General features: G+C 46.7%; 1 protein-coding gene across 1 annotated transcript; it reads right to left on the reverse strand.

The window, feature by feature from the left end:
- Window positions 1-1,737: 1,737 nt before the first annotated feature.
- On the reverse strand, window positions 1,738-4,285 carry TIRAP (TIR domain containing adaptor protein; the record flags this gene model as incomplete). Its single annotated transcript, XM_079707839.1, is given in 3 exon segments — window positions 1,738-1,835; window positions 1,838-2,437; window positions 4,219-4,285. Coding segments are annotated over 3 exon segments (765 nt in total).
- Between the last annotated feature and the right edge of the window lie 13,903 nt (window positions 4,286-18,188).

Raw genomic sequence — 18,188 nt, forward strand, 5'->3', positions numbered from 1 at the left:
TTAGGGCTTCCCCAGGCAACTGGGAAAACCACCCAGCTGAGGCGAGCAGTCCAGGCTTCCAGCTCCTTACTCAGGTAAGTCACCTCTTCAGGAGGAAGGCACCTAGACACCAGTGCCCGATTCCAGGGGAAGAAGACATAGGCACGATGTGCCAGGCTTCACGTCCAGTCACGCAGGAGGCAACACGTGGGTGATGTCTTGGTATCACACTTCCTTCCACCTCCACTTTCTGGCTTCCCCAGGCCTTCCTGGGGGAGTCCCCAGCTCCCTCACAGCCTTCCTGGGGGAGTCCCCAGCTTTCCCAGGCCTTCCTGGGGGAGTCCCCAGCTTCCCCGGGGCCTTCCTGGGAGCCCACGGTTATGGAGGCCACGGACAATCTGATCCCAGGGTCACATACAACGTGCTGCAAACTTACTCCTCACAACTTGGCACATCTGCTGGAACCCAAGGTCCTAGGCCCTCTCACTCCATTTCCAGCTTTGCTCCAACTGTCTCATCCGTGTTGATGTAAGAAGTGTCAGCTGAGGGTCTTCAGATCTGAAAGAGACGAAAGAGAATCACATGGCTTGTCACCCTCCTCAGATCCTAGCATCTCTGTTTCCCCCACATGTCCCTGCCTTCGCTACCTTTTAATCTATTTTACTTCTAAACCCACTGTAATATAATGCCCCTCCCTGGATACGCTTATGGTAGGCAATTCTTTCCTATTATTTTGTACCTGTTTGTGTTACTAAACCAGGGTCCCTCCTGGCATTTTCCCAGCTCTTGGTGGCCATCTCCAGCCTGACCTCAGTGAGAGAAACCTAATACTATTAATACTAATAATGATAATAGTGACTTATATTTATTGAGGACTTGATAATGCACTAGGCCCGGCCTGTCACAAGTACTTTACATGTGCCAGGCCACGTTCTGAATTTACTTAGTGTATATACTTATTTAGGTATATAGTTTCATTCTCATTTAACCAATGAGAAAACCCAGGCACAGAGCAGTTAAGTAGCTTGCCCAAGTGACACAGTTTTTTTCCAGAGCCTGCATTCTGAACTACAGACAGACCTCAGAAATATTGCAGGTTCAGTTCAAGACCACCACGATAAAGCAAATATTGCAATAAAGTGAGTCACACAAATTTTTTGGCTTCCCAGTGCATATAAAAGTTATGTTTACACTTTTCTGTAGTCTGTTAAGTGTGTAATAGCATTATGTTTTTAAAAACAATGTACGTGCCTTCACACAGAACTATATTCAATATCCTATGATAAACCATAATGGAAAAGAATATTTTAAAAAAAGAATGTGTATCTATATCTATATCTGAATCACTTTGCTGTGCACAGACACTAGCACAACCTTGTAAATCAACTACACTTCAATAAGAAATTGATTTAGGGCTTCCCTGGTGGCGCAGTGGTTGAGAGTCCGCCTGCCGATGCAGGGGAAATGGGTTCGTGCCCCGGTCTGGGAAGATCCCACATGCCGCGGAGCGGCTGGGCCCGTGAGCCATGGCCGCTGGGCCTGTGCGTCCGGAGCCTGTGCTCCGCAACGGGAGAGGCCACAACAGTGAGAGGCCCACATACCGCAAAAAAAAAAAAAAAAAGAAATTGATTTAAAAAACAATGTACATGCCTTAATTTAAAAATGTTATTACTAAAAAAAATGCTAATCATCATCTGACAATGCAGGGTTGCCACAAACCTATTTGTAAAAAAAAAAGCGCAGCATCTGCTAAGTGCTCTAAACTGAAGCCTGTACTAGGCCACATTGGGTGTCTCCTAAAAACCCAAGCAGAGCAGGCGCTATGGCTGAAGCCCCTTCCCCTTCTCCCTTCCCTGTAACTTACACCGCGTGACAGCCTCCTTGACTTGGCGAAAGCCACCGTCGGGGCCCCAGCCGTCCACGAAGTACATGAATCGGAGCTCGGCGGGGTAGGCGGCTCTGCTGAGGCCTGACATCAGGGGGATGGTGCGGCCCTCCGCCCCGGGGGCCTCGCTCAGCGCCTGCAGCATCTGGTACCTGCACCACGGGTCCCGGAGGAAGCCCGGCGTGATGAACAGCACGCGACAGTGGCTGTTGCTCAGCGCCTGGCACAGCTCGGACACTATGGCGCCGCCGGGGGTTGCGTCGCGAAGCTGCAAGAAGCAGCGCAGGCCGGCAGCGCTGCCCTCCAGGTAGGAGACCAGCTCCTGGGCGGCCGCCAGGTCCTCCTCGCTGTGGCACACGCACACGTCATAGTCCTTGCTCCAGCGGCCGCTGCTGCTGCTACTGCTGCCGTGGGCGCCCAAGTGTGTCGGTGGCGGGGTGGGAGACACCTCTGAGCTGGGGCCCAGGGTTGGGGGCCTGTCCGAGGAGCTCGGCTGTGAACCGTCACTGCGGGTGTTTTCTGGGGAGACGGGCGTCTTTGTGGGCTTTCTCGACAGGGCCTGCCTGAACCAGTCTGCGGGGAAGAAGCGCTGCTCAGGCCTGGAGTTTTCAGCAGGGGTCTCCTGGCGACCCCCCAGAGAGGAGCCACCGCGGGGAGGAGGTCAGCCCATCTCCCCTGTCCACCTTCTTCTCACAACTGTTGCTCTGCTACTGTGTACATCCCTCAGGACTTGCCCAAAAGTTTCCCTTATCTTTAAAGGTTTCAGGAATACATAAAAACTCTGGCAGTTTTATAAGTCGGCAGGGATGTAATGCCAGCCTGTCTTACCGTACTGCACATTCTGAAGTTGCTAAGAGAATAGACCTTAAAAGTTCTCATCCGAAGAAGAAAATAAATCTGTAACTATGTATGGTGATGGATGTTAACTAGACTTATTGTGATGATTACTTCACAATGTATACGAATGTTGCATCATTATGCTGTACACCTGAAACTGATAGAATGTTGTATGTCAATTTTACCTCAATAATTTTTTGTAAAGCTTTTGGTGTAACAACAATATGAGGGGGAAAAAAAGAAAGAAAGCAAGGAAAGGAGGGAGGGAGGGAGGGAGGAAGGAAGGAAGAAAGAAAAGAACTCTGGCTGTTTCACAAGCCTGATTGGGAAAGATGGCTTTGTCTGCTCCACGCCCTTCGATTGCTGGTACCCCCCTAGCCTATCCTAATCAGAACTTCCCACAAGCTGACTAGTCAACCATCCGTGAGTCAGTAAGTAGAGCTATGTTAAGCTGGTAAAGATCAATTAGTCCCCAAACCCACTTTCAGCATTGAGGGGAGGTGGATTTAGATTAAGGGGCTGCATTTCCCTGGTGGCGCGGTGGTTGAGAATCTGCCTGCCAATGCAGGGGACACGGGTTCGGGCCCTGGTCTGGGAGGATCCCACATGCCGCCGGAGCAACTAAGCCCGTGAGCCACCACTACTGAGCCTGCGCGTCTGGAGCCTGTGCTCCGCAACAAGAGAGGCCGCGACAGTGAGAGGCCCGCGCACCGCGATGAAGAGTGGCCCCCACTTGCCGCAACTAGAGAAAGCCCTCGCACAGGAACAAAGACCCAACACAGCCAGAAATAAATAATAAATAAATTAAAAAAAAAAAAAGATTAAGGGGCTAGCCACTATGGCAGGGAGAGAGCCAGGGATTGTCATCTGTTTGGCCCGAGAAATCCTAGCTTGTTGCTAAATGGAAGAGGACCACTCACTGCCCAGAGTACCTGAAGACCTCAGAGCTGAGTGATCCGGGACCACACTTTGGAGTGGGGCACACAGATTTGATTGTGGACCTGCTACTTGCTTTCTATACGACCATAAGCAAGTCAGTCTATGTCTCCACTTCCTCTTCTGTAAAATGGGTTCATTTTAGTTGCTGTTGAAGATCAGCAGAGATAATGCAGTGTCTGGCATATTGTGAGTTCTCCAAATGGTTTCAGCTCAGCTTCCCCAGCTTTTGACCAGGACAGAAAGTGCGGTGTCCTAGAGGTTGATTTGTTTTTTTCTCTCTGCTTGACTCCTACCTCTGAATGGTTCAGGGCGATTTAGATAAAAAGAGACACCCTGGTAAGCACTCAGCACAGTGGTTTCCAGGCTGGGAAGACTAGCTGAGCACACCCGGGAAACCTGTGAGCCAAAAGGACTGAAGGCTCCCTGATGCACATCCCCTCACTCCCCACAGAGCCTCTGGGCACTGAGGTCAAGGCAGGACTCCCCCACGCCCACCCCGTCAGCCTCCCTGCGTCTCTCCAGGGCCTGTGTTTGGGGGCCAGGCAGCCTCCTGGAATTAGGAGTCTGTGTCCACTCACCAGCCATCTTGCCCAGAGGCTTCTTGGACCTGGAACGAGGAGCTGGCAAGGAGGGTGATGATGCCATAGTGGTGGGCTCCAAACTAACCCCATGAGATCAGGCATTGGTAAAGTGGGAGAAGGGAGAGGACCCAGTCTTGACCTCATCCAACAGCCATCCTACAAGAGACAGAGAGAAAGGATCGCAAACGCTGTACTTCACCTTACTCCCAGTCCCAGTGGGTGGGCTCTGGCATTTCTTTCTCTCCTGGTGCCTGACAGAGGCTCAGTCTCTAAACTGGTCCCTCATCCCTTAGGGGATTAGGGACAGACACCACTGGGGTCAGGGCTGGTTGCTAGCTGAACCCCGATCTGTATAGCCATCAGACTTACAGAGTATGAGCTCAGCATGACCAGCAGAGTGACTGTTCTCTGCACCACCTGGCCAGGGTTGCATTCGGGATCTGGGGAAGGGCGGCTGGCAGGCAGGCAGCTCGTTGTAAGAACTTCCTGTGTAAATGCTGAAATCAGAGAAGAAGGTCTGTTACTATTTGGACAAATAATTATGTATCAAGGTAGACAGATGTTGAGAAGTAGAGAGAGAGCAGTGTAAGAAACCTTGGGGGAGTTTTCCCCCAGGTCTGCCTTCCCCTGAATAACTCCCTCCCTCCATCCACCCACCCATCCATCCTCCCTTCCCTCCCTCCCTCCCTCCTTCCCTCCTTCCCTCAGCTGTACATAGTGGTAAAGACTGCAGACTCTGCAGGCAGAGGTCCTAGATCTCATCTCTTATGGACTGTGGCCTCTGGTAAACTACTTTACTCTTGTTAAACTTTAGCTTTTGTTTTTTTCTAAATTTAATTTATTTATTTATTTTTGGCTGCATTGGGTCCTTGTTGCTTGCTGCACACAGGCTATCTCTAGTTGTGGTGAGCGGGGTCTACTCTTTGTTGCGGTGCACGGGCTTCTCTTTGTGGTGGCTTCTCTTGTTGCCGAGCACGGGCTCTAGGGCGCGTGGGCTTCAGTAGTTGTGGCACGCGGGCTCCGTAGTTGTGGCTCGCGGGCTTTAGAGCGCAGGCTCAGTAGTTGTGGCACACGGGCTTGGTTGCTCCACGGCATGTGGGATCTTCCCGGACCAGGGCTCGAACTCGTGTTCCCTGCATTGGCAGGCGGATTCTTAACCACTGCGCCAGCAGGGAAACCCTCAACTTTAGCTTTTCCATCTGTGAAATGGAAATAATACTACAGCCTGCTCAGCATTACTGTGAAGATTACATGAGATGATTTATGTAAAATGCATGGCATAGAATGTTCAGAAAATAGTGTGGGTTAGTATGTATTTAAAATAATCTAGATATTGGAGGGATCTATTCAATGTTATTCCAAATTCCGGAAGGTTTTTGGTTTGGTTTTCTTTTTTGGGGGGCGGGGGGAGAGAAGGGATTGTCAAATGGCATCTAAATTTATATGGAAATGCAAAGGACCATTAGACGGGCAACCCGCCATGGCCATGTTCTCTTCCCACCACAATGACCTGATGTCTCTGATGGTGGAGGCTCTTTCTGCCTAGGTTTCTGGGAGGACATTGCGTGGAACAGAGCCCACCCTGATCCAAGATGGAGCCACTGTGTTCTAGTGGCTTCTGAAGATGAAGGGCTGGTGGAGAACTTGGTTCTAGAGCAAGGACTGCTTTCTCACTATTTGATGGATCTACAGAGGTCAAAACAACCCCACCACCACCACCACCCGGGAACTCACAGAGAAATGGCTTGTCTGACTAGACGCGCTGAGATAAGAGTTTTCAAAATTTAAAGAATGTCCTTCAATGTTGGACAAAAATGCTTCATTCAGCTAAATGCTGAACACCCTTATGCCAAGCTGATGAAGAGAAGACAAGAGATACTGATGATTCATGAAAATATATCAAAGTTCAAAAAAAAGGGGAACTTCAACTGCAGCAGTAGCGGGTACAGGGGTGCGGGACCAGAAGCACATCTGAAAGAGCAAAGCAGAGAGCTGCTAAGCGAGCCAAAAAGATGTGAAAAGGGGAAAATTAACAAGGACATGCGTTTCTTTTCCTACCTAATATTCTTTGGATTTCAGCCCCTAAGTGGTAAGATTGAGGCAGTGCCTGGTTAACCACTGTTAGGTTTTGAAATCCTTTTCCTGGTCAGGAGTTGCTGTTTCTTGACATCTTCATTTCAACCATTCAAGATGTCCTTCCCCTCCCCACCCCGCCCCCAGCAGTAGACACAATGTTACTTGCTTTTTATATTATTTAAATCTTTTTTTAATTGTGTTTTAATTTGAAAATTCATTATTTGGCCTTGATACACTTACAAACTGGAGAATCATTTGATATTTTTAATGACAGCCTAAAGGCTCAAAATTAACATAACACTTTACTTAACAGATGTAGAGAGATCTAAGTTTCAGTTTCTCATTTTATCAAATGACGTGCCCTTTTGGCGATACATGCTGATTTAGGGTAGCTGCCTTTTTTCATTGCTTGTTTAAGAAGAAATCCAATTGCCCAACAGCCACTGGAAGTGGATTGGTATAAGCCCTAGTGACTGATGTTATGGAAAAGTTCAAACACAGGAAATAGCATTTTTGACAAAGGATAATTGAGCAAGAATGCAGACCAGTTCCATTAACTGTATACACTGTCTACTTCCTAGAGTCTAAAACCATACTGCATTTTCCTTGTTACTTTTTCAGTTCTGTACAGCTGAGGCTGTGGAGCAATCACATTCAAATACGCTTTAATCTTTACAAGATTTAGTAACAGTCTATATCGAGATATGGTCGAGATATGGGAGACATAGTTGTCAGGCTGGTGAGAAGATAATGAACCCAAATCTCCAACTGGAAGGTCTCATCCCTCACTCTGTCTATTCTCTGATTTGTTATGTAGTCACTTTTCCCTGTGCTTTTAAGATATTCATCAAGTAGAATGATATAGACCTAAATACCTACTTTGTAGATAATTACAAAGACTTGATAGAAGATTAGTAAAGAGCTTCTTCAAAAGAAAAAAAAAAGCAGTAGCCTGTTACCATCAGTGTTTTTAGAATGCTTTTTCAATATTACATGAAGGAACTTAATATGTGAGGTAAATACCATAAAGTTTCACTGTATAAAATCCAAAGTGTATTAAGTATTATTCAATATCTAACTGGTCTCCGATATCTATTATATAGGGAATGTTCTGAAACCTATGAAGGCATATGATTATGTATCTCATATAATTCATATCACATTTCTGTTAAGCTGGAATCACTGTCTGTGGTAGACAGCACAGTGGTCCCCAAAGACATCCACATCCTAATCCTCAGAACCAGTGAAAATAAGCTACCTTACTTGGCAGAAGCTGACTTTGCAGATGTGATTAAGGGTCTGGAGATGGGAAGATTAGCCTGGATTATCCAGGTGGGCCAAATGCAATCCCAAAGGTCTTAGAAAAGGAAGACAGGAGGGTCAGAGTGAGAGCAGAGATGTGACAACAGAAGCAGAGGTGGGTGTAGCGTGGGACTGTGAGCAAGGAAGGTGGCAGCCTCTAGAAGCCGGAAAAGGCAAGGACCTGGATTCCTCCCTAGAGCCTCCAGAAGGGATGCAGCCCCGCTAATCCACTTCAGAGTGTGACTGCCACAACTATAGGATAATCAATGTGTGTGGTATGAATCCACTACGTTTGTGGTACTTTATTACAGAAGCAATAGGAAACTACTACACTATGTATGATTGTATGAGAGGCTAGCGAATGGGGAAAGCATTGAATCTGAGTGCTAAAAACTGGTCTGCTTGGGACTTCCCTGGAGGTCCAGCAGTTGAGGCTCTGTGCTTCCACTGCAGGGCAGGGCGCGGATTCGATCCCAGGTCGGGGAACTAAGATCCCTGCTTGTCATGTGGTGCGGCCAGAAAGTAAACAAACAAACAAACAAAAAACTGGTCTGCTTAAAGATTTAAATTGTTTGAGGGAGTTTTTCACTTCTTTGATGGATAAATTATTATCTACTCTTCATGTGATTTTTGACTTTAAGAACACTGGTTTCAAAGGCTCCAACACTGGCTTCTCAAACATTTGCTGAAACACTTGTCAGGGCAGGATGCGTTAGAACTTGCAGGACAATGTCCGTTAAAGTGCTGCAATTAATTGTTAATAGCTAGAGAGTCATAACACAGTGTTTCTGAGGAGTTACGGACTGTGGTGGACACACCCTAAGGTGGCCCCGTGTTCACACCTGTGAGTGTGGGCAGGACCCATGACTTCTTACCAATAGAATATGGCAAAGATTGTAGTATGTCACTCACACGATTGTGTTGTTCTGTAGGGTGTGTGTGTTTGCATATAAATGTGTATACATATCATATATATAGTAACAATCGTGTGTGTATATGTGTATATACATACAATACATACATATGGTATGTATATTTGCTATATAAGATGTGTATATATAAATATAACATAAATGAATATTATGTACATATGTACGTATGTGCATGGGTGTAGGTTTGGGTGTAAAAATTCATCTTAGCAGACTGGAGAGAGACTCCCTTGCTGACTTGGAAGAATTTCCCACGTCATGAGAGGGCAAAGTGTCAAGGAACTTCAGGCAGCCTCAAGAAGCCAAGAGTGGTGTCCAGCTGATGGCCAGCAAGAAAGCAGACCTCAGTCCTACAACTTCAAGGAGGTGAATTCTGCCAACAAACAACAACCTGAGGGGGCTTAGTAGTGGGTCTTTTCCCATTTGCATCTCTGATGGCACCACAGCCCTAGCTAACACCTGGACTGCGGCCGGGTGAGACTCCAGCGTAAGACTCAGCCAAGCCTTTCACGGGCCCTTGACCCACAGAAACTATGAGATAACAAATAGGTGTTGGTTTAAGTTGCTAAATTTGTAGTAATTTGTCATGCAGCACAGAAAAGGAATACAGGGACCAACCAAAATGATGGGTTAAAATGCCAGTTCCCGGGCCCCATCCCAAATCTACTGAATCAAATCTCTGGGTGTAAGGCTTGGGAATGTGATTTTTAAACACGTACCCCAGGAATTCCCTGGCAGTCCAGTGGTTAGGACTCAGCTGTCTCACTGCCAGGGCCCTGGGTTTGATCCCTGGTTGGGGAACTAAGATGCTACAAGCCACGTAGTGCGTCACAAAAAACAAAAAACAAAAAAAACCCAAAAAGCACAAAAGCCAAAAAACAAAAAACAAGTACCCCAGGATTCTGATGTAACTAAGGACTGATCTAGTGGGCTGCAGCCGTGGCTCCTAAACTAAGCTGTATATAATTATCACCTAGAGAGCTTTTAAAAATATAGCTGTCCCTGGAAATTCTTATTCAATAGTTCATAAGTAGGGCCCCCCAATTTTTTTTTTTTTTTTTGCGGTACGCGGGCCTCTCACTGTTGTGGTCTCTCCCGTTGCGGAGCACAGGCTCCGGACGTGCAGGCTCAGCAGCCATGGCTCACGGGCCCAGCCGCTCCGTAGCCAGCATGTGGGATCTTCCCGGACTGGGGCACGAACCCGTGTCCCCTGCATCAGCAGTCGGACTCTCAACCACTGCGCTACCAGGGAAGCCCCAAATCTGTATTTTTTAAGAGCTCTCCAGGTAACTCTGACACAAGGAACCACTCGTCTCGATTTAGATAAGCAGTGGAATAACTGAAAATTGTCTGGCAAATTTTGGGATTTGATTTTGTGAAATAAATTTCAAACTACTAATTTTGCTATAAAGTCAGATTTAAGATGGGACTCTAGCAGGCAGAAAACTGAAGTCTTATAACCTGTATTAAATTAAATCATTTTACTGAATTTTTGCTAAATATATAACAAAGTACATATGCTTTCAGCACTACATTTTGTAAATTTTGAAGACTTTTAAACATATCAAAAATTTCAAATATATGTGTGAGTGTGTGTGTGTATGTGTATATAAAAGCACCCACTACTTTATTTTTATTTAATATTTTGGCCACGAGGCTTGCGGGATCTCAGTCCCCGGACCAGGAATCACACCCCAGTCATGGCAGTGACAGCGCTGAATCTTAACCACTAGGCCACTAGGGAACTCCCTAAATTTAATTATATACCAAAAGTATTGTTACTTTGGTTGCTAAAATCTAAAACCTTAGCTGTATTTTAGTCACATAGGAATATATCTTACTGACCAAACATGGAATGTGAAGCATTTTAATTAGTGTTGCTGTATTTTGCAAAATGTAGCAAACTGGTCTTTGGAAAACAGTTCCTTTGTTTTAAAAAAACTGCCTTAGTTTTGAAACTATGTCACATGCATACTAAAGGTCATTTTAAACTGAAATGGTGTGAACTTATTTTGTATTTACTTTGCTGTAGGTCTCAAGTAAATACACAGGCATTGAATGTAATATAGATTGTGCCAGCAGTGAATTTAATGACGGATACAGTTTACAAATTATGCCTTTACACATTAGTTCCCTTTTGAGCTTACAAAATGACTGCTCTTTATATATTTTTGAAAAAGGCTTTGGGGGGCTGTGTTAGATTAAAAACAAACTAAGAGGGCCTCCCTGGTGGCGCAGTGGTTGAGAGTCCGCCTGCCGATGCAGGGGATACGGGTTCGTGCCCCGGTCTGGGAGGATCCCATATGCCGCGGAGCGGCTGGGCCCGTGAGCCATGGCTGCTGAGCCTGCGCATCCGGAGCCTGTGCTCCGCAACGGGAGAGGCCACAACAGTGAGAGGCCCGCGTACCACAAAAAAAAAAAAAAAAAAACTAAGATTTTTAAAGACGAACTTTAAAAGGACTTCCACTACCAGAATAATGCAAACTTACTATAAAGCAACAGTAGGTTTAAGATCCTAGTGGGATATTTGCATGGAGACACATGCCAAGCCATATGTTTAAAATGAGTCTGGAGTTTGAAGAAGGCAGCAGGGCCAGAATTATAGATGTGGTAGTCATCAGCCTGTATGTGATAATTCAAATCATCTGGGGAAAGCGTAGCATGGAAAGAGACAAAGCATTAAGGAATACCTACAGTTAAAAGATGGAGAGGAGCAAGTTTTACAAGCAGACACGTCAGGAGAGTGCAATGTTATGATAGGCAAGGAAAGAGAGTTTTGAAAATGAGATGGTTTACAATGGTGTTGGTGAACAATGTCAAATGGCCAGTGAGGATTAAGAAGAAGCATTTGAATTTGAAAATTAGGAGATGACCAACTGCCTACACAAAACCCCACTCTCATTTAGAACAGAAAGTAGATTATGAGGAACAAATGAAATGCCTGCTAGAAAATGAAGACAGTAATTATACACTTTTTAAGTTTTGCCTGTGAAGTGAAGGGAAGATGTAACATCATAGTATAAAGAGAAAACAAGATTTACTGGGGTTTTTGTTTGTTTGTTTTTCTTTTTCAGGAGATTTGAGTACGTTTATAACACTTTTAAATAAATAGGCTGACTACAAAATAGGTTGACTATCACACGTAATTACGTATTGAAATACCATCCCAAGTTAAAGCGCAATGATTACGTCACATGCTTAAAAATTTAACAGAAGACTGGCATTATTTTCCAAAGAATCATGTCAGAGAACATGAATTGTAGGAACTGATTCATGAATAGTTGTCTTACTAGAGCAAATGAATCAGCAATGTTTAGCTTTAAGAGTCTGTTCCCTAACTTTTTATAATATCTTCGTCTTTCATTAGCAAATATTTCATTAATATCTAATTCTGTTCATATTTAACCATAACCAGACAGAAAGTCTTAGTAATGTCTGGGGACCAAAGAAAGATGAAAATTTGCAATCTGTATCTTCCTAACAGAGAATAATTTCAAATAACTTAAAAGCATGTTGTTCAGAAGTATTTACCAGAAGGAAATAATAGTAACTCTAGGCTATACAAGTCTATATTCTTATTGGAATACCTGCATTATTACTGCTATTTGTGCTATTTTAAAACCAGACATTTTATTATTTTCACTGGGCCTTTCTTCTTTGTTAAAATCTACCTTCAACTTGGTTTCTTAGTAAAATTTACCAATATCAGTAGGGCAGATAAGAGATATCTATTAAGTAAATGCCAAATCTAATGAAAATATATTAGAAAAGATTCATATTAAACTGAATTGTTTGGGTTTCAAAAATAGAAATTAAAACATTCTACTCTAAATTAGAAAAATAGTCTTGATTTCAGTGGATAGTACAACTATCCATTGTACAAAAGTTGCCAAAATCTGATGATTCTCTCATATTTCTGCTATTATCACTTTCTGTTCATGATCTTTGTTATGTATTCTCTGTCTCAGTGAATTACACACTACCCATTCACTTGCCTTATCTACATACCTAGGAATCATCTTTGACTGCCACACTCCTCTACATGTCTTCAATTACTAAACCTGTCAATTATATCTATTCAATATTAAATAGTTCAGACCACCATAGACTGTCACCTGGATGACTTCAGTTTACGAACTCATTTTCCCATCTCTGATCACATCATTGTGTCGCTTAATATCAATGTTTCCTCATTGCTTTTAAAGCCCAAATTCCTTATAATGACTCACCAAGCTCTTAAATATATCGTCTCTGTTTACCTTCCCAGCCTCATATTCTTTTTTTTTTTTTTTGCAGTACGCGGGCCTCTCACTGTTGTGGCCTCTCCCGTTGCGGAGCACAGGCTCCGGACGCGCAGGCTTAGCGGCCATGGCTCACAGGCCCAGCTGCTCCGCAGCATGTGGGATCTTCCTGGACCAGGGCATGAACCCGTGTCCCCTGCATCGGCAGGCGGACTCTCAACCACTGCGCCACCAGGGAAGCCCGCCTTATATTCTTTTGATCACTCTCTTTTTCCACTCTGTACTCTCCAGCTTATATCTTCAGACATACGGAACAATCAGTGATATTTGTGCACAAGGACAAACAGAGTAATGGAAGAATAGGGTGTCCAGAAACAGACCCACATCTACACAGTCTGCTGGTTTATGACAAAGCTGACACTGCAGTGCAGTGGGGAAAGGTGGTCTCTTTACTAGATGGTGCTGGGTCAATTTAGACAGCCTTGTGGGAAAAATGAATCTTGACCCATATATCCCACCATACCAGAAAAGTAATTTCAAATGGATAGTAGATATATGTGAGGATAACAATAAAGCTTTTAGAAGAAAATATAGGAGATTATTTTCCTGACTTTGATTATTTTCCTGATTTTTAAAAATTGAGATATAATTGACATATAACATTATATTAGTTTCAGGTGAACAACACAATGATTCGATTTATGTATGTATTTAGAAATTATCATCACAATAAGTCTGGCTAGCATCCACTACCATGCATAATTACAAAATTTTTTTTTCTTGTCCTCAGGACTTTTAAGTACTACTGTCTTAGCAGCTTTCAAATATACAATACAGTATTATTACCCATGGTCACCATGTTGTACATTACATTCCCAGGACTTATTTATTTTATAATTTATTTTATAACTAGAAGTTTATACCTTTTGACCACCTTCACGCATTTCACCCACTCCCTACCCCCCAGGATAGGCAACAATTTGTTTTAAAAAACTGAACGTAAATAATAGAACCATAGGGGAAAAATGATAAACTGGACAACATTAAAATGAAGAACTTCTGTTCTTCAAAAGACATCATTAGGACAGTGAAAGGTAATCTCCTGAGAGAGAGAAGATATTTTAAAAATACATATCCAGTATGTCTCATATCCAGAATATTTAAGAACTCTTACAAACTGGTAAGAAAAAGAGAGACAACCTATTGGAAAAATGGGCACAAGAATTGAACAGACACCTCACAAAAGGATATCCAAATGCCCAACAGATGTGTGAAAAGATGCACAATTCATTAGTCACCAGAGGAATGCAAATTAAAACCTCAGTGCAACCCCACTTCCCACTCACTCAGCAGAATGGCTACAATGAAAAAGACAGACAATATCAAGTATTGGTAAGCATGTGGAGAAACAGAACTCATATACTGCCTGTGGGAGTGCAAATTGGTAGGAGGACTTTGAAAAACTGTCTGGCGCTATATTTCACTTCTAGGAATGTACCCAACAGCAGTGCTAACATATGCTCACCAAAAGACAAACATAAGAATGCCTCAGCAGCACTATTTACAATAACCCCAAGCTGGAAACAACCGTATCCATCAATCCTAGTATCCGGTAGAATGTAGAAATAAATTGTGATCTATCCATACAGTGAAAAATTACACGTCAATCAGAATAAATGAACGAGTGCTAAATGCAACAGGGTTCAATCTATATATTGAGTATAAAACACCATACACAAAAGTACATAAGTATGATCTCAAGTATCCAAAATTCAAAACCAAATAAAACTATTTTATGATGTTAGAAACCAGGATAGCAGTTACCCATGGGTGAAAGTTGTGATTGGAAGTGGGCATAAGAGGGCATCTGAGGAGTTCCCTGGTGGCCTAGGGGTTAGGATTCCAGGCTTTCACTACTGGGTGCCAGGGTTCAATCTTTGGTCGGGGCCAGAGATCCCAGGAGCTGTTTGGCGCGGTCAAAAAAAACCTCTGGAGTGCGAGTAATGTTTTATTTATTCTGGGTGTGGGCTGCATAGGAATGTCACTGCGTGACACTGGGAAAGCTGTACACTTAAGATCTGGGCACTTTTCTGTGTGTGGGTTGTATTTCAATTTTTAAAAAAGGTTTTAAAAATAACTAGATGTGACTCTCTCTGACAATGGGTCATTCCTGACCCTCCGTGGCCCCTGGGTTAGATGCATCAGCTTGGGGAGTGTGTACTCCATCCTGCCCTCTCTTAGCTGCACTTGTCAGGGTGTGTGTGGTTCCTAGTGTCCCCAGGTAGAGGACGAGGGCTGACTCTGTCCTGTCCGGTGCTGTCACACGATACCCAGCCCATCGTAGAGGTTCGTGAAATGACTGCAGAAGGGATCGCTCCGTAGGCCTGTAACCCTAAGTAAAGCCCTGTTCTTGCTGAAACACTGTCACAAAGGCCATCAGAAGAGCAGAGGGAGAGGCTGCGACAGAGCAGAGAAGGAGGCGAGAGCCTGGAAGAAAAAGAATCTACAGTTCAAGACCGAAGCCACCTGAACCAGGCAGGCTCCTCAAGCTCAAGGAGGGCTCCCTGCACGAGCTTCTTGGCGACATAGAAGGTGACAGCTCTCTCCGTGGGCCTTTTCACCCGTTTCCGCGTTGTGGGTGCTACGAGCGGCCAGGTGAAGGGGCGCAGAGGGGACGGCGGTGAACCGGCCAGAGGTGCCGCAGGGAGGGGGCAAATCCGGGACCGGGGACCGAGGACCGGGCCGCTAACGGGGCCGAACGCGGGGGTCCACTGCCCGCGGGAGTCCTGCCGGCCCAGCCGCCTGCCCGCCCCGCCCGCTCGCCTGCTCGCCCTGCCTGCGGGGCCCCTCCGCTCCCGCTCCCGCCCGCGCCTCCCCGAGCGCTCACCTGCGCCGGGGTGCGCGGGGCGCTGCCTCGGTGCGGCCGGTGCGGCCGGTGCGGGGCGCGGGCTCCGACGCCCGGCGGGCCGCTCGCCCACGGGAAGTGCAGCCGGCCGCCCGCTGCCCCGGAAGCGCCGAGGCTCCCGGACCGCGGCTCCTCCTCCGCCCGCCGCTCCTGCGCCCCGAGCCCGACCCGAGGGGGCGGCGGCCGGGTTCTCCGCGCCCGCTTCCCCGGGTTCGCAGGGTGGTTCGTGGGCATCGGCGCAGCTAAGGACCGGGCGGAAGCTTGGAGATGAGTCTTTCCTCCCGAGTTCCCGGAAACCCACCAGGAGAACCTGTAGCCTCGGCTGTGTTCTGTGTCGCGGACACGGAAAGAAACCCCTTACTTCATTCATTTAGTCTTCTCGACGCCTTGCCAGGGAAGCGTTTATACCTTTTTTCTTTTTAGGCAAGTGAGGAAGATGATGCCGGACTTTCCCAATGGCCACACACAGTCAGTGGTGAGGCGGAGAGGCCGGCGGCCGTGGCAGCCGTGAGGGCAGCCCCCGGGGCCGGGGCGCCTGGCACGCTCCCCCGAAGTTTATGGCCCAGCGCACGGCCGGCCGGGCACGGCTCTGCGGGCACTAACGCCTGGCCGAATGTCAGTATCTTCCTGAGCAGTGTTCCTCGCATGCCGGTTTGGGGAACACGCCTACTGCTGTGCAGGTGAAATGCTGGAGCGTGGAGGTGGTTTAATAGGGCCGATCTAAGATTCATGATTTCCCTTTCAATCTGATTTCCTGCTTTTCTCACCAGCCAGCGAAAAGGACTTAGTGCTGCTCCTGGGAGGGAGTGTGGTGTAAGGCCGTACCGGGGGAGCTCAGGAGTCAGATGGCTGGGGTTCATATCCAGGGCGCATCACGTTAGAGGTGAGACCTTGGGGAAATGCGGGGCCTGTCGAGGTTCACTTTCGTCATGGAAATTATGATATCTGGTTCCTAGTGTTGTGGGAAGAAGTAGATGAGATAAAGCCTGTCAGACAGCTAGCCTAGTGCCCAGGTGCTCAGAGTAAAAGGGTTCCTTTTACCCTGCATGGAGTATACCTCCGTTTTCCCTGCCCTGTGCCTGTGCTCTGAGGTCCCCTCCACCCAAGGTGTCCTCTCTTTTCCCAACTCTGCTCTTCAAAAACCCCCGTCTTCTGACAAGGGTCATTTTTGCAGCTTATGCAGGAAATCTTTTCTTAACCCTGCCCTACCCACCTTGTTCCCTGAGATCCCCTCTAGGACCTTAAGGTATTTGGAACTTGTGCTCAAGCAGCTTACGTCTGTTAGAGTGAAAACTCCCTGAGGCCAGGGATCGATCTGGCTCCAGTGGAAGCAAAGAGGAACTCCGGTAAACACACTGAGAGCCAAGGATAGGACAAGCATAGGACAGCCAAGCTCGGTGCTGGAGCAAAGGCGAAGGCTAGGTCCCAGTGTCCCTCGCACAGGGAAGACAGGTGCAAGGGTAAGTGCTGTCCTGTAGCCCGAATAAAGCCCTGTGGGAGTGCAGAGCGTTCATTATCGCCTTCCTAACAAGCGCAGCATTTGTTGTCCTGGAGGAAGCAGCTCATGGGGGAGGAGCCAGATGAAGGCCTTTTTCCTCCAGACCAGTAGATAGGGGCGTCTGTGCTGAAGGAAGGGTGAGTGGATACTGGGCACCAAAGGAGGCTGCCTTACAGGGTTAACACGGATGTTGGGTTTAGCCAGCCTCATCCTGGCCCCTGGCCCCTGGCAAGTTCCTCTCTTTCAGCGTGAGTTCATTGAGTTCATTCCGCATTCAGGTGGCTCTTCCTCTTTTGCTCACCTAACTAGTCCTGGTTCTTCCCCACCCATCCTCACCCTCCAGCTCAGGGGCTTCTCCTGTTCCCTCCCTGGGAGCACATCTGCCCTCTTCTCCCTCCCTCACCCAACTGATGATCGGATGGTCCACCTCCATCTTTTGTGTTTCATGCTTCTCCCCCCAGGCCACTGTGGGAGGGAGTGGGCACTTTACTAGCTGTCTCTACTCCCACTCACTTCTCTCTCTGAACAAGTATCCACACTCAACCCCACTGGGTGCATTTCTCCCTGGGGCTGCCCTCCGTAAGGTCCCCATGGACCCTCTTGGTACTGAATCCAGCCTTCATGTGTGTGTTTATACCACTGACCCTTCCTCCCAGGCTCTGGAGACGCCTCACTTTCTGGGCTTTTCTCCTGCCTCTGGCCACCTCTTCAGCGTTCTCATCTCTTAAATGTGGCGGGAGCCCCTCCAGCTCCCCCCACCCCGCCCCACACCAGTCCCCTATTCTTCTCCCCTCCCAGGGTGATGCCGCCGCTCTCCTTGGCGCCCACATCTCTACCTACAGCCCACATCCCCCTCAGTGCCACAACCGTGAGTCAGCCCCTATTAGATATTTCTACCAGATGTCCTGCAGGCAGAGCCTTAACTCAACATGTCCCAAACTGTCCCACTCACTCTGTCCCTCACACTGCTCCTCATCTCTGCGAAAGGCATGACATCCATCCAGTTGTCCAAGCCA

Source organism: Hyperoodon ampullatus (genome assembly GCF_949752795.1).
Source record: "Hyperoodon ampullatus genome assembly, chromosome: 7".
Lineage (NCBI taxonomy): Eukaryota > Metazoa > Chordata > Mammalia > Artiodactyla > Ziphiidae > Hyperoodon > Hyperoodon ampullatus.